The 13,699-nt window shown below is 42.8% G+C and overlaps 1 protein-coding gene across 1 annotated transcript in view; it reads right to left on the bottom strand.

Annotated features, from left to right (window-relative positions):
* The window catches only part of thsd7ab (thrombospondin, type I, domain containing 7Ab), a 155,402-nt gene extending 144,789 nt beyond the window's left edge, over window positions 1-10,613 (bottom strand). Inside the window, exon 1 of the mRNA XM_071205920.1 lies at window positions 9,782-10,613. Within this exon, the coding sequence (XP_071062021.1) occupies window positions 9,782-9,932 (151 nt within the window). The 5' untranslated portion in view covers window positions 9,933-10,613. The remainder of the gene's footprint in view (window positions 1-9,781) is intronic.
* Window positions 10,614-13,699: the final 3,086 nt, after the last annotated feature.

Raw genomic sequence — 13,699 nt, 5'->3', positions numbered from 1 at the left:
CCAGTAGAGACGTGCCATAGAACATGTTGCGAAACACACAATAGCCAGCAAGTGTAATTCTGGGGGGGGAGGGCCGGGCTGGACCCGTCCAAGTCCAGTTTTGGATAGTCTGGCGTGGTTCCATTCCATTTCAAAGAGCTGTGACGCTCAGCGTAACCTTGTCGCACTGCCACTCCAATATCCAATCACAGAGCTTGAGGGCTAATCACGGGGTTTGTAAAGCAAGGCGGATGTTGTAGTCCCAAACGATAGCTGGGGATTCTGGGTAGTATAGTGTCTTCGGAAACTCTGTAGTGTCTAAACTCCGAAAAAACAATTTGTTTCTCCGAATCGAAGGTTAAAAACACAAAAGCATTGCACACAATTTAAACCAATCAATATTGTGTAATTAACAAGGATAAACTGATGTTTTTTAGTGGATGAGTAATGGAGATATTGTCACTACCCGATCCGTCACCCTGCCCGATCGGTACTGCGCATGTGCGAGATGGTCCGGAAGTCCGGACGGCAACCCAAGATGGACACTTGACACAGTGGCTTTTAGCAAAGCTCAAAAAGAAAAACCGAGAGAGATGAGTTATTGTTATTACAACGTGACTTCACTATTATTTAACAACTCTTTTTATTGGGTTCTTTTATTTGGGGTTAAATACATTGTCAGAATAAGTAAGAAATGGATTTAACTTCTGTTAATGTATGCAAAAATGTATGGCATATGGCTGTCTAACAGAAGTTAAATTCATTTCTCACTTATTCTGACAATGTACTTAACCCTAAATAAAAGAACCCCATAAAAAGAGTTGTTAAATAATAGTGAAGTCACGTTGTAATAACAATAACTCATCTCTCTCGGTTTTTCTTTTTGAGCTTTGCTAAAAGCCACTGTGTCAAGTGTCCATCTTGGGATGCCGTCCGGACTTCCGGACCATCTCTCACATGCGCAGTACCGATCGGGCAGGGGGACGGATCGGGTAGTGACAGATATCACTGCGTAATCATTTGACAGTGTGGGGAATACTTCCGGTTTTATTATGAAAACTTCGAGACCGGAAATACTGTTTTCACCCACGCTAACTTTACATGGAAGTTGCCCCATATACAGTACACGTTCTCCTGGCGAGACCTCAAATCATCTTCGTATATCTATCAAACTGTAGATCCTACACATCCACTGGACGTGGATTATAAAAGTAAAATATACACTTCTCGCTAGAAATCTAATAAAAAAGCATTTTAATGGCCAAACTATTCCACAATTTAGGATTTTCCAGAGAGGGTTATTTGTGAATAAACGACCCTCCGGAGCGTTTGCAATCGACAGGAGCATGTTGTTTCTTACACGACCACTAGAGGGGCTACACTTTAAAACGTGACTCTGGGTCGTATTTAGCTGCTGAACAATCGACCGATATGGTCGTTTTTGTAGGAGGACAGGCTGGTTTTATAACCTTTCAAAGCTAACTCCCTGCCAACTGATGTAATAACTAATTGAATGAAACAGTTATTTAACAACTCACACGTTTGTTTAAGTAGCCAGCACACAGTTGACTGGGTAAGGGTTGCTGAAACAAGTTGTTATTTAGTAATGAGGCAATAAATAACTTTTTTTGAGTTCCAGATCCTCAAATATGAAGATTTGCAGTTTTTTGTAGCATCCTTATGAATCATATGTGTGCTTTAACAGGTCTCTAACAAGGCTTTAAACTATATACCTTAGGCTTTCAAAACTTTTGACATGTTTTCTAGACCAAACAGTTAAACCATTTATCAACAAACTTTTAAAAGGAAATGTCTTCCCTGTAGGTAAATAAATGTACGGGAGGGAAGTGACCACCAAAGCACTCACAGATATGGCAGACACGGCACCAGGCTGTCTGCTGTAGACATGAGGAGGTCCTGAGCCAGATCAACCTACCACTGGGATATTCATATACGGTCAGCCCAGCCCGGGGCCATCTGTTGCCCTCCCTCTAATCCAGGAGCGTGTCACTGATGATTAGCCGGCCGTTCTATCACTCTCCCTCAGCGTCTACCATACAGTATTTCTGCTTTATGTCAATACTAGTGTTATGGCATGGCGTAGAGTGCTCTTAGCCTAGATGCATACACATCCTCTATGCTTTATCTCATTATCTTTGTCTCTCCCCCTCCCTCCGTCTTTATTTCAGGACTATTGTGCTGTTGTTAGGGCTTAAATGAAGACATGCACACTCCCTTTTGACTCCACTTGTCTTCAAATTAACCACCTTCTCCAATTTCTGTGGCCATGTACATCTTTAATATAGCGATGGTCTTATTTTGGCACAAAAGACATCAAATGCAGATAGATTTGAGCAGCAGTTTCAAGGATAAAGCACCTACTGCTTGAATGCAAATGAGGTCAATAGCATCAATCAAGTGTATAATTGAAGGATTTACTACCAACTTGACTTTTAAAATCTGTTTGAAATCTTTCTCTCTCAGATTGTGAGCAATAAAATGTGCCTGTAAGTGTGAAGGTTGAGAGGGTAACAGACATGGTCATAGTTTAGAATACAAGAGAACTAGTTAGACAGATTTCAGTGAAATTTGGTACAAATATAAAGGTACTATAATATGAAAATGCAATACAGTAGTACAGTAATATGATACGATCATACTTTGGCTGATCAAGTTTGAGCAGCAGCGCCAATTGTAACATCAACAAAAACAAATGTGTGAGTCCAAAAACAAGCAAAAATGTTTGATAATATGACAGTTATTGAAGATATTAGTATATGTTAATTTCCCTTCAAACTATGTTTGATCTGGGATTCATTTTAAGATTGACTATTGCACAAAAGAGTGCTTGAGTCTAAGATTTGAATGTAACAATTCATATTAGGAAACACATTGATGTTGGTGTGTGGTGCAGTGGGTTGTGCGTTGGTGTTCGGTTCAGGGGGTCACAGGTTCAAACCCTGCTGCAGTCAGCATGTCGTTGTGTCCCTGGGCAAGACACTTCTCCCCAAATTGCTCCTATGGGGATTGCCCACAGTATTGAGTACGTAAGTCACTTTGGATAAAAGCGTCTAACAAGTGACATGTAATGTAATGTCCTAAGGATGCATTGTAACCAATCTGATGGTCTAACATTATTTTTCTAATATAACTCTCATTCTTGCATACTAGAAAGTTATATCTTGCTTACTGATTGTTTGCTCGATATTGTAATCATAATACCTGGTAGCTTATGTTACCATTGTCATTTTGAGCGTGTTATCAGACCGACGTTAGCGATTAGTTCAAATCACTGCTACTGTATGCAGACAGACAAAGCAGCTAGCTACAGTTAATTACTGTTCTCTAATCACTTTGCATCTGCTTTGTAGCATTGTGCAGTCAAATCTACCTGAAACTCAAGCACAACATGTACAAGTCAGAAGACAGAGGGGTCAGCCTCATTGCACAGACCATCAAATCAGGGATTGGCAACTACTGTCACGAACAATTACCTAAAGCCACTGTCCTGTCACTGTTGCTTAGGGGCACTCTGAGGAATTACTGCACCATTTTTACTCAACAAACACATGGTCCAAAAACAAGCATAAAATCATTCAGAAAACAGCAGCAGTGAGAAGTGACTTTTAACAAAAGAGCAATGCTATTATATAAGATACAAACCAGTAGCAGCTCAGTATTCAAATTAAATATTGTCATGATACTTAGCAATATGTAAGGGCTATGATATATGATTCTTTAAGCACACGGTAGATTATAGCTGTCTATCTACTGTATGTATATAGTTTATCACATGATCTTATGATGAATGAATCTTCTTGCTGCACAGCGATTCAGTTCTACATCAGCTTACCCTGCAACAACACTGAAACTACTATGCAACAAGAAGCTTTTATGTTGAAAATAGACTTTAAAATATGCCCATGTATTCCCAACAGCAGAGTAAAAACAACATGGCCAGTGGGAGAGATGAAGGATAGGGCTGCTGTATGGACAGGAGAATATTCACTCCTGAGCCTCCTCCATCTCTACGGCTTTATTAGAGTAGCATCAGTGGAGGCAGCACACCCTCTAAATGTCACTGCTTTCTTCAATGACGCCGCTATTCCTTTCAGCCCAGTGAAGCTGCCTCGTTACCTCTCATGGGAGTTAAAGGCCTGTTTTGAATACCAGTCTCTGACCACGAAAGTACTCGGCTTCCTCAATGTGGGCACAGGACATGTTTGTTTTTCAACTAGTGGTTCACTGCAGACTTGAAGAGTCCCCACAGGGACGAGACCGCTGTGAAACACAAGCCCTCCATTTATTTTTTAAAGAAGACTGGTATTCATACCGGATTATAAGGAATGAGTGGGGTAATACTCCGGTACTACCCCAGTCATGCCATGAATAAAAACAGCATCCAGCCCCAAAAGGCCCTTGAGGGAGGCACCTAACGGCTTACCCGTTAATTGTTGTAAATTAATAGACATTGTAGGTTTTACATCAAAATGTCCATGTAAAGATGACTGAATGTACATTTTTATGCTGCTAAAATTGAACAAAAAAATTGAGTAGGTCAGACTTCTATCATATGCTAATCTTTTACAGCAGCTTGTGTCCCTTTGATTTACGAGGTCAAGGCTGATAATCAGGGAAAAAAATCATCCCCACATAACTCTATCTAAATAAATCTATCACTGATCTGCTTATTCACATAATGTCATTGCACAACATACACTGTAGTGTAGCTGACACAGTGCCCCATCTAAAATGTGTGATGAGCTATTTGAATATGGTGGAATAAGGCAGCAGGAATCCTCTTATGTCACTCTAAATAAAGTTTTTAGGATGAAATGTAATCTATAATCCTGCCATGCCTCCTATATCAGTAAAGGCCAGGTTTTAGTGTAAGCTCTACCAAACTCTGGCATCTCTTTGGCATCTTTTTCCAATGGATGAATTGGCTATTTTAAAAACACAGTAGGTTTGAGTGAAAGAGAGGGGCGGGGGTATAAAGCCATAAAACAGGTCAGGGTCGAAATGTGACGTACTGTGCAGCTATTACTTTTAAAAGAAGGTGCAACGTCACTGTACACTATTGGCCAGCTCTGTATCAATTTCCACAGGGGTGACGCTCAACCACAGATCACTGGAGCTTGAGCATCACTGTTCCTGTTCCAGTGAAACAAAAACTAACTTTGAAAAATATCTTCCTTCCTCTTTTAGGCATAGAGCTGGCTGTCGTTTCCTGAGAAAGACTCCACAGGCTGCTGAGTGCTCACTTTCCGATGGTTGTAGGGCCAAACACAAACAACAGACACAATTAGCCTCCATTTCCACTCCAACTGAACTAGTAATGAAAAACAAAAACACAGCCATACGGAATTAAAATAAACCCCATTGGCATACTGTGTAATGAAATATGAAAATCCCAAGGAAATTGTCTTAATTTATATGCATGGCCTAAATGTGTTTCCTGTTGCTAAGGAATTTAAACAGAGGCTGGCCAATTACCTACCAGACTCTTGTTGGCCTTCGGGTGCTATGATAATTAGGGTCATAGAGGGTCACGTTGTAATGCACTCACCAAAATGAGGCAGGACTCTCCAGGGGATTTTCTTGTTTTGGAACGATGCCTCACAATCCTGCTGGTATCAAAGCCCCTTCATCAAACCTTTGTTTGTGTTTCTATTTAAGACAACTGTCAATGGCAATGTGGGCGCAGGTATTAGCAAACAGCTATTTAAAGGAAAGGATTTCAAGGTGTACAGAGAGAGCCCAATCTAATTTAAGCCTGGGATAATGGGTGAGGCTGGCGGTCAGGTTAGTTGAGGACTTGAGTCAATCAAGTATGCCGCCAAAAAAATCCTGTTATGGAATGAGAAAAAGGGAGAATATTTAGCCAAAGTCACTCACATACAATTAGATGATTAGATTAATTGGTTCTCTAACTTTTGGTTAGATCTGTATCTCAAGGCTCTATTCAACTGTTCGTTACAATCAGTTTGGCTGAGGGCATTTTGCCATATTAATGACCTTGGCTTTCTGTATTGAACTTGTGAACATGTCATAACCATTCTCCCTCAATTTTCTGGATGGCCTTTTCAGTTGGTCTGTTTTACTGTAATAGCAGGTGATTGTGCAAGAACCACTAGCAATCCTCATCGAGGGTGACATCCTTCACTGCTAGTGCCTCGCTGAAAAGAGGAATGTATTCGGCTAACAATAGCCTGTCAGCCACGCTCGCCCTTCCCATGCATTGAAAGGTGACATCGGCGGGACGTGGTGCCACACACATCGCTGCGTTCAGAGCGCTGAAAGCTGAAGTGGTCTTCATTGTATGATACTGTGTAGGACTGAAGCTCCATTGTCTCTGCAAAGAGACATGTCATTACAGATGCAGGGCTGACAAATGTATAGGGCTGGTACATTTAAACACTCATACCCATACTGTATAGACTGATTATTTTGAAATGGTCTCATTTGCGCATCTTATAAAACCATGGACTATCTGCCAAGAATATTTGTGAATGAATGAGAACTTATAAAATGTCTCCAGGTTGATAAAATGTCAGAAAATAGTGTCCATCTTTAAAAAGCAAAGCATGTAAAAGGTTGCCAATCAGAAGCCTGTTTAGCAACCTGAATTGTTTTCTAAGATGTGTTTCAAGATGTTGTGTGGGTGGATCTGTATCGATTTATAATTCAAATCCAAATGTTACCAGCTAATAACACACACAAACATGTTTGCAAAGTACGTAAATACGTTTAAGTTAGTTTGATAACCTGTGCATAATCTTTCAGGTCTTCGACGTCGAGAGGCACGTGCTGAGAAGTGTGACTTGACCCAAAGAGAAGAGACTTAAGATTGGGTTGATCAGGGGCCAGGAGCACCCTTCGTAATCTGAATGCTAGATAATCTAGATCGCAGAAAAGATTATGGGTCCCGCATTTAGCGAGGGTGGGAGTTAATAAACAAAGATCAGATTGGGACGTCAAACATCATTGATACATTACTTGGCACCTGACCTGTTGATGTTGATGTCACCTTAACCTCGATCACAATGTTGAATTCATCATGAAACTGCACCAGAAACACTTACAGTCGAGTATATAGAGAATGCCAAGATATTGAGTTACATTATTTGTTTGCTTGAATACACCATCACCTCCTGCCACCTGTAATTGCTTTGTCCTCGGGCACACAGAGATCTTGACAGCTCAAACCTGGCAACCTTGTCGCTCCAACAACAGAATTTAATGAAGCAGACACACAGTACCAGAATGGGAAATAATGCACCTGCCTCATGTGTGTGTGTGTGTGTGTGTGTGTGTGTGTGTGTGTGTGTGTGTGTGTGTGTGTGTGTGTGTGTGTGTGTGTGTGTGTGTGTGTGTGTGTGTGTGTGTGTGTGTGTGTGTGTGTGTGTGTGTTGGCACTTAGCACTTCTCATGTACATGCAGGATGTAGGGAAATGTGTAAGATCCATTGTCATCCTGGTGTGAAGACCTATGCCTCCTCACTATTGGCAACACATAGAGCGGCTTTGGATTTTTTGTGCACATTTTACTGTTGCATTATATGTGAAAACTGTGGCTCTTAAACAGAGATACAACATATAGCCAGACAGGGAAAGAGAGCGATAATGATGTATAGGAATAAGTGTGCAGGGAGTGCATGGTTGAGGGGAAGTGACAAAAAGAAAAATTGTGTCAAAATTGCGCATGAGAGGGAGACAAACTCCTTGCAATCTCTCATAGGCCCCGGAAAACTGTGGCAAGCCATTATGACCGTCATCATCACCACCACCGTCCTCGTGGTGGCTATAATCATTCTAGTTTTTTTCTCCTCAGTTATTTTGCCTGCCACCTTCAGAAATATCACTTGCAGCGTCTAGAGGAGCCTGTTGTCTCTACCGGCCTCATTTGAATACAATTCTCAGAGCAAAAAAAACGCTAAACTGTCTCACCTTCCAAAACAGATACATCATATTTTCGCACAAGGCAATAAAAGCGATGCAGGCCCAATTCCCCACAGTTTTGAAGACAGGGGCTGTATTTCAGCTAGACTCATCACTATGCAAAACATCAGAGCACTGCTTGCCACAAGAATATTCCCTCCACTGCACACTCTGAAAATATGCATAAACATCATCAGATTTGATGTTTTTTTTCCTTTAAAAAAACAAGCTTCCACTGGAAATTAGAAGTATGCAAATGTGGTGGAAATAATCACATTTTGATGTAAAGCACTTGGTTTCAAAGCTCTAAATTGCCCTATGTGATTTGAATACTCCACAGACAATTGTAAAAAAAACAAAGAGGCACAGAAAAAAAAGACCCCAGGGCAGAAATCAATGTGCTACCTTTCAAAGCACGGAGCCTAGAGCTTTCCAGTTGAAGAGCATGCATAGTGTGGGAGAAGGTGGTGTAGCGTGGGAGAGAGGCGTAATCACTATGACCTACAGTAGGATAGATGTAGGTTAAGTTAGTCCCTCTCTGTGCCTCACTCGGCCTTTCTCTTCCTCAAGTCTTTCCCCGGGGCTGTCTTTCCTGGGTTGTTAAATCCCTGCTCCTTTAATCTCCTTACTCAGCTACATCCTCTTTAAAGATGCAGATCCACAGGAGAGACGTGGTATAAGTCACAGGGGACAGGTGCTGGGCGAGGTAGGGCAGGACGAGAGGAGCGGGGGTGTTTGATATAGGGTTAGTGCGAGAAGTTGAACTGGTACCGAGAGATATCGTGTTTGACTAATTGTGTTTGTGTTCAAAGAGTTCAAAGAGCACACCTTAACTTCCGGAGCACTTGTGTCTAATTGAGGATTAAATCAAGTCATTTCATTTGGCTAACGGACTTCCTGATGTTTTTCTTCAGTTGTGTCCATTATAAATACCAATGCTAATGGTCACTGCAACATCTGAGCTCTAGAACCTTACATCTGGCCATCATGCTTAGTAGTTGGCTTCCCATGCATGTTAACAGTGATAATATAATTGAATGGATCCCACTGTGAGAGTGAGTTGACTCATAGACAGTCTCATACAGCAGTGCAGAACACAAGCATACATTTGTAAAGATGAGAAATACAGTAACTGCCCATCAATCTACACATACGTACATATGCATTTCTAACACACAAAAACAACCCCCCGCTAATTCAACGCTGATATCAATACCATCAAAAACAATTCCACTCCGCTTCCTTCACCAGGGTCTGTTGTGCACCAATGCCTGTCAATCATCTGCTTGCTGAAACACACAGCGGCAATGTTTCAATAATGGTGCATCACCTGAGACTCAGGGAGATGAGAGTAATCCATTCAAAAATTGATCACGGTTGCTACATGCGATTCAGAATGAGCAGATGGATCTACTGTAGACTTTTCTGGGTCATCTTTCATGTGTATGTATCTTTGAAGTTCAGCAGCGTAGACATATACCTCAAATCACACATTTATGAGACAACCAAAGTGTGTCATCTGGAAACATAGTAGACCTGCAAGTTAATTGAGCATGAAAATGTGTCTGTTTGTGTACTCGATCAAAGACATTTTTTATTTTCGAAATAGAAAGGCAGTACGGAAGGATGCACTGATTTTTAAGGTTACCTAAAATCTAAAAGTTATCCCATCATTCAGTGAATATTTGTTCACAGATAATGAACTGACACACATGATCAGATCTCGGGATCAGAGCGTGGCAGGTCGCATTATATAGCAGCACCAACAGCACACACTAATTTGCCATCTACCCACCATTGTAAACGTGCCATATGTAAAACAAGGGATCCAATGTAATCTGTAATTAGTGGTTTAGCAGTACCTGTTTCCCAGAAGTAGACAGACTTCTCATCGTCTGTCTGAGCGTGAGCCTCCCAGAAACCACAGAGCAGCAGCAATGTCACCAAAAGGTACCAGCTCCCCTCTGTCCTTATTCTGAGGGTCCCTGCTGCACCCCTCCACCCTAGCCCCATGGTCCGCCACAGGATAAAAGTAAATCCACTCAGCTCAGAAGGTCAGTGACAGCAGTGTAGAAAAAAATAAAAAACACACTAGTCCAAAAAGGCAACAAGAAGTGAAGAGTGCTTGTTTGAGAGAGTGAGGGTGTGAGTAAGAGTGTGAGTGTTAGAGAAAGGAGTGTGTGTGTGTGTGTGTGTGTGTGTGTGTGTGTGTGTGTGTGTGTGTGTGTGTGTGCGTGTGCGTGTGCGTGTGTGTGTGTGTGTGTGTGTGTGTGTGTGTGTGTGTGTGTGTGTGTGTGTGTGTGTGTGTGTGTGTGTGTGTGTGTGTGTGGTGTGTGTGTATTCAGTCCTACACGAGTTGAGGTCCGGTACTTGGTCTTGTGAAGGACAGAGAGAGTAGTTTTCTCCTCTCTTTTTGTTTTGCTCCTAACTTGGCAGGAAGGTCCCAGAGAGGCTGTCAGTGAGCGAGCTGCAGATGGACGCCTCGGTCTCCCTCCTCCATCGTATCCGCTCCCACTGTTGCCGTGACTGCCTCTGTCCTCTGGCTGTGGAGCAGTGACAGTGGGCGAGTGTCTGCAGTGTTGTTCGCCTCCCTCCCTCTCGCTTGCTCCCGCTCACTCTCTCACTTCGTCTCCTATTCGCTTCCTCATTTGCTCTTCTCCCCGTGCCACCCTGCTCTCCTTCTCTTTTTTCTACTCAGTTCCCTCAGCTTTTTTTTATATGTTTCCTCATCTTATCTTCTCTCTCTCTCTCTCTCTCTCTCTCTCTCTCTCTCTCTCTCTCTCTCTCTCTCTCTCTCTCTCATTTTCCATTTTTTATCACACTCCCTGCATCTCTGACAAGCTCCCTCTCACTTTCTCTTCCTTTCCTTTTCCGTTTTTGCTTTCTCCCGCCTAGGGAAACTGCCCCTCCCCTCCTGCTTCTCCACTCGTCCTCCCCTTGCAAGGCTGGGAAGGCGGCTGGAGACCAGCAGTGCTCACACTGGTCTCAGAAGCTCCCATAAGCACTGCTTCCAGGATCAGAGACAAGCAAGGCTTAATGCAGAGCAGGGGGAAGGGAAGGGGTTGATGGGGGAGGCAAGGAGGAGCAAAACACTAAAGCAGAGCGCAAGAAAGAGATGAGGGAGGGGGGGTTATGCTTGTGAGAAAGGGTGTGAAAGTGAAATGATGGAATGGAAGCAGTGACAATGAGGACATACAGTAACAGCCTACTAATGTGATATATGAGTATCTATAAACACAAGCCAACTTGTTGTGTGTTCATGGAATTTAAAAGACAAAATTAGAAATATCAACAACATATTAGGAGTAGGATTATAAACGTTTAAGCGTGTTTTATAGACTTTCGTTTGCACATACACACAATGTTACATATCAACACACAGAAGTTGGAATGTAGTGTGTGTATGTGACGATATAGTTCACAACATGTTATGTTTATTGTTGAAGCAGGTTTAGTTGGTGCATGTAGTTGCCTGTTTTCGCCACAAGGCTCCGCCCGAGGGCGTTAAGGTGAGGAAGAGCGTTTCTTCCTCGGTGGTGGAGAAAACTGTGACGGAGTTTTTGGAAATATTTTAATAAAGTTGCTACAAATGAGAAAAGACAAGTGATGTCCGCCTGAGTCCTTGAGTGCAACATATATTGGTGAGCTAGCCATGATATTAACTCTAAACGGATTAAAAGAGGGCTTTTATCCTGAGACGAACCAGGAAAAGAAAGATAACACTGTACTGTGAGATGGAGATTCTCCTAGATCGCGCCACCATTGCTCTGAGTCAGCAAAACCGGGACCGGATGGTGGAGGTCTGTAAATATCTGCATTGTATAGAAGATGATGAAGAAGATACTTTTGCTGATAAAAACAGACGAACATTATTTAAAATAGCAGAAAACAAAATTGACGAAATTGAAGAAGAAACAGATGCAGAGGAAGCATGTAAAGTAATCCAAGAGCTGCTAGTTTTCATGGAGGGCCTGACAGAAGACGGGGACAGAAAAGTTATATCTTTTTAGATATTTGTTCAGAGCCCTCAAATCAAGTATTGGCCGAATTCCGTTCCCTCCCCGTTTGGGAACGAGGAAGTGCTTGGAATAGAAGCCGCCCTGACTCTGCTCGGCGGGTACAATAGATATAGCCCTCTTTTCTAGGAGTGAGAGAATCTCTTTCTCCAGAATATGGGCTGACTCTCCTCGGGCCTGCGAATGCAGAATGCCCGAGAAGCGAGGGGGGGTGACGGTGACTTGGAGTCTGTAGCTCCGTGTAACTGTCTTGAGAAACCCAAGCAGATGTCGTGAGCATCTCCCGTTGTATGCTCCTTAGAGCCAGCTGAGATGTCACTCACTGTCACTGTGGTGCCCCATTTCGACAATCCCCACCGACACAGCGCATGCGTGTGGCGGTGGTGCCCTTACGGCTCCAGCTGGCACTGCGCATGGGCGTGAGGGTGGTGCCTTTACAGCTCCAGCCGGCACTGCGCATGCGCGTGACGGTGGTGCCTTCACAGACCCGTCAATTGTCCCCCCTTTGAGAGAGGCCGTAGCTGCTCTCAGAAGGGGAACAGTTGACGGACTGTTTATTGTTTTCTTTTAATTTTTTCGGGCTGCGCCCTTCGCTCGAAGCCTGGATGCGTCAGCGGAAAATGTTTTATGACAGAAAAATCAATAATCAATCAATCAATCAATAATCAATCAATCAATCATAAATTAATAGATAGAATAAGACCAACACTGGCCAGGAGGGAACAGAAACATATAATAATACATAAAATAAAATAGCTTTCAGTTTTGTCCATCACAGCAACAGAAGGTGGGCCCCCACACAGTGTGTGGGCTATTTTGTCACCTAGAACCACTGGTGTCTTTGACTCTGTCAAACAACTCTCCACAGAGGCAGGGGCAAGCACATCTGTTATTATGGACGCTGCTTTTGTACGACCACATGACATTTTCTTTACTATCTCAGAGTCTGGAAAAATGGTCGGCGCTAGCTTGTTACCAGTCATTTGACCGGTATGGTTGGGAGTGTTGCACTGTATGGTAAACACTGGTTATTTCTGCTGCTGTTACCTTGTCTGAGTGACCATCATTTTTTGGTTTGAGTAGGAATGTCTCCATAGAGTGCGATGTCTCTTTTTGAGCGACACGTTTCTTGTGAGAATCGCATTCTCTGTGTCTTTTGAAGTCGTATTCACTGCCATGTGAAATTTAAAAATTACTCTTGCAAAGATTGCAAAACTCTCTGAGAGTCGCCCTGCACTGGCTTCACCCACGGGTACGTGTCTTCCCAGTCTTTGTTGTATGTGCATCTTCTTTTCTTCTTAGCTGTAGTTTCAATTTCCTCCATTTTCCATAACCTGCTGCGTCGCCTGCGTTCGTTGTTGTTGTTTGGCGGGGTGGGGGGGGGGGTGTGTGAGTGAGTTACTCTCCATTGGTTAACACTTGACCAGCACCCGCCGTGTGTTACAGTTTGATTGACAGCAAACACAGCCCCCTGATGATAGCCTTCCCTGCTTTCTCAACAGCCATTGGATGAATCTGATTTTAAAGAAAAGCGTTTTAGCCAATCAAAATGAAATATGCGGGACATCGTCTCAATTTGCGGGACGCACCAAAAGTCGGGAAAATGCTGTGCAGTCCCGCGCAAAGCGGGACATCTGGTCACCCTACTCCCAGGACGGACAGACGTGCAATAGATGCCGTGTGTAAATTGAAAAGATAATACATTTGCAACATAGGTAAGTGTGTGACATGTGTTTATGTGGACTTGAGGATGGTGTTGAGGTA

This window comes from Pseudochaenichthys georgianus, chromosome 16 (assembly GCF_902827115.2).
Source record: "Pseudochaenichthys georgianus chromosome 16, fPseGeo1.2, whole genome shotgun sequence".
In the NCBI taxonomy this organism is placed as follows: domain Eukaryota; kingdom Metazoa; phylum Chordata; class Actinopteri; order Perciformes; family Channichthyidae; genus Pseudochaenichthys; species Pseudochaenichthys georgianus.
Note: the sequence above shows the minus strand (reverse complement) of the source record. Positions and strands in the feature narration are given on the sequence as shown.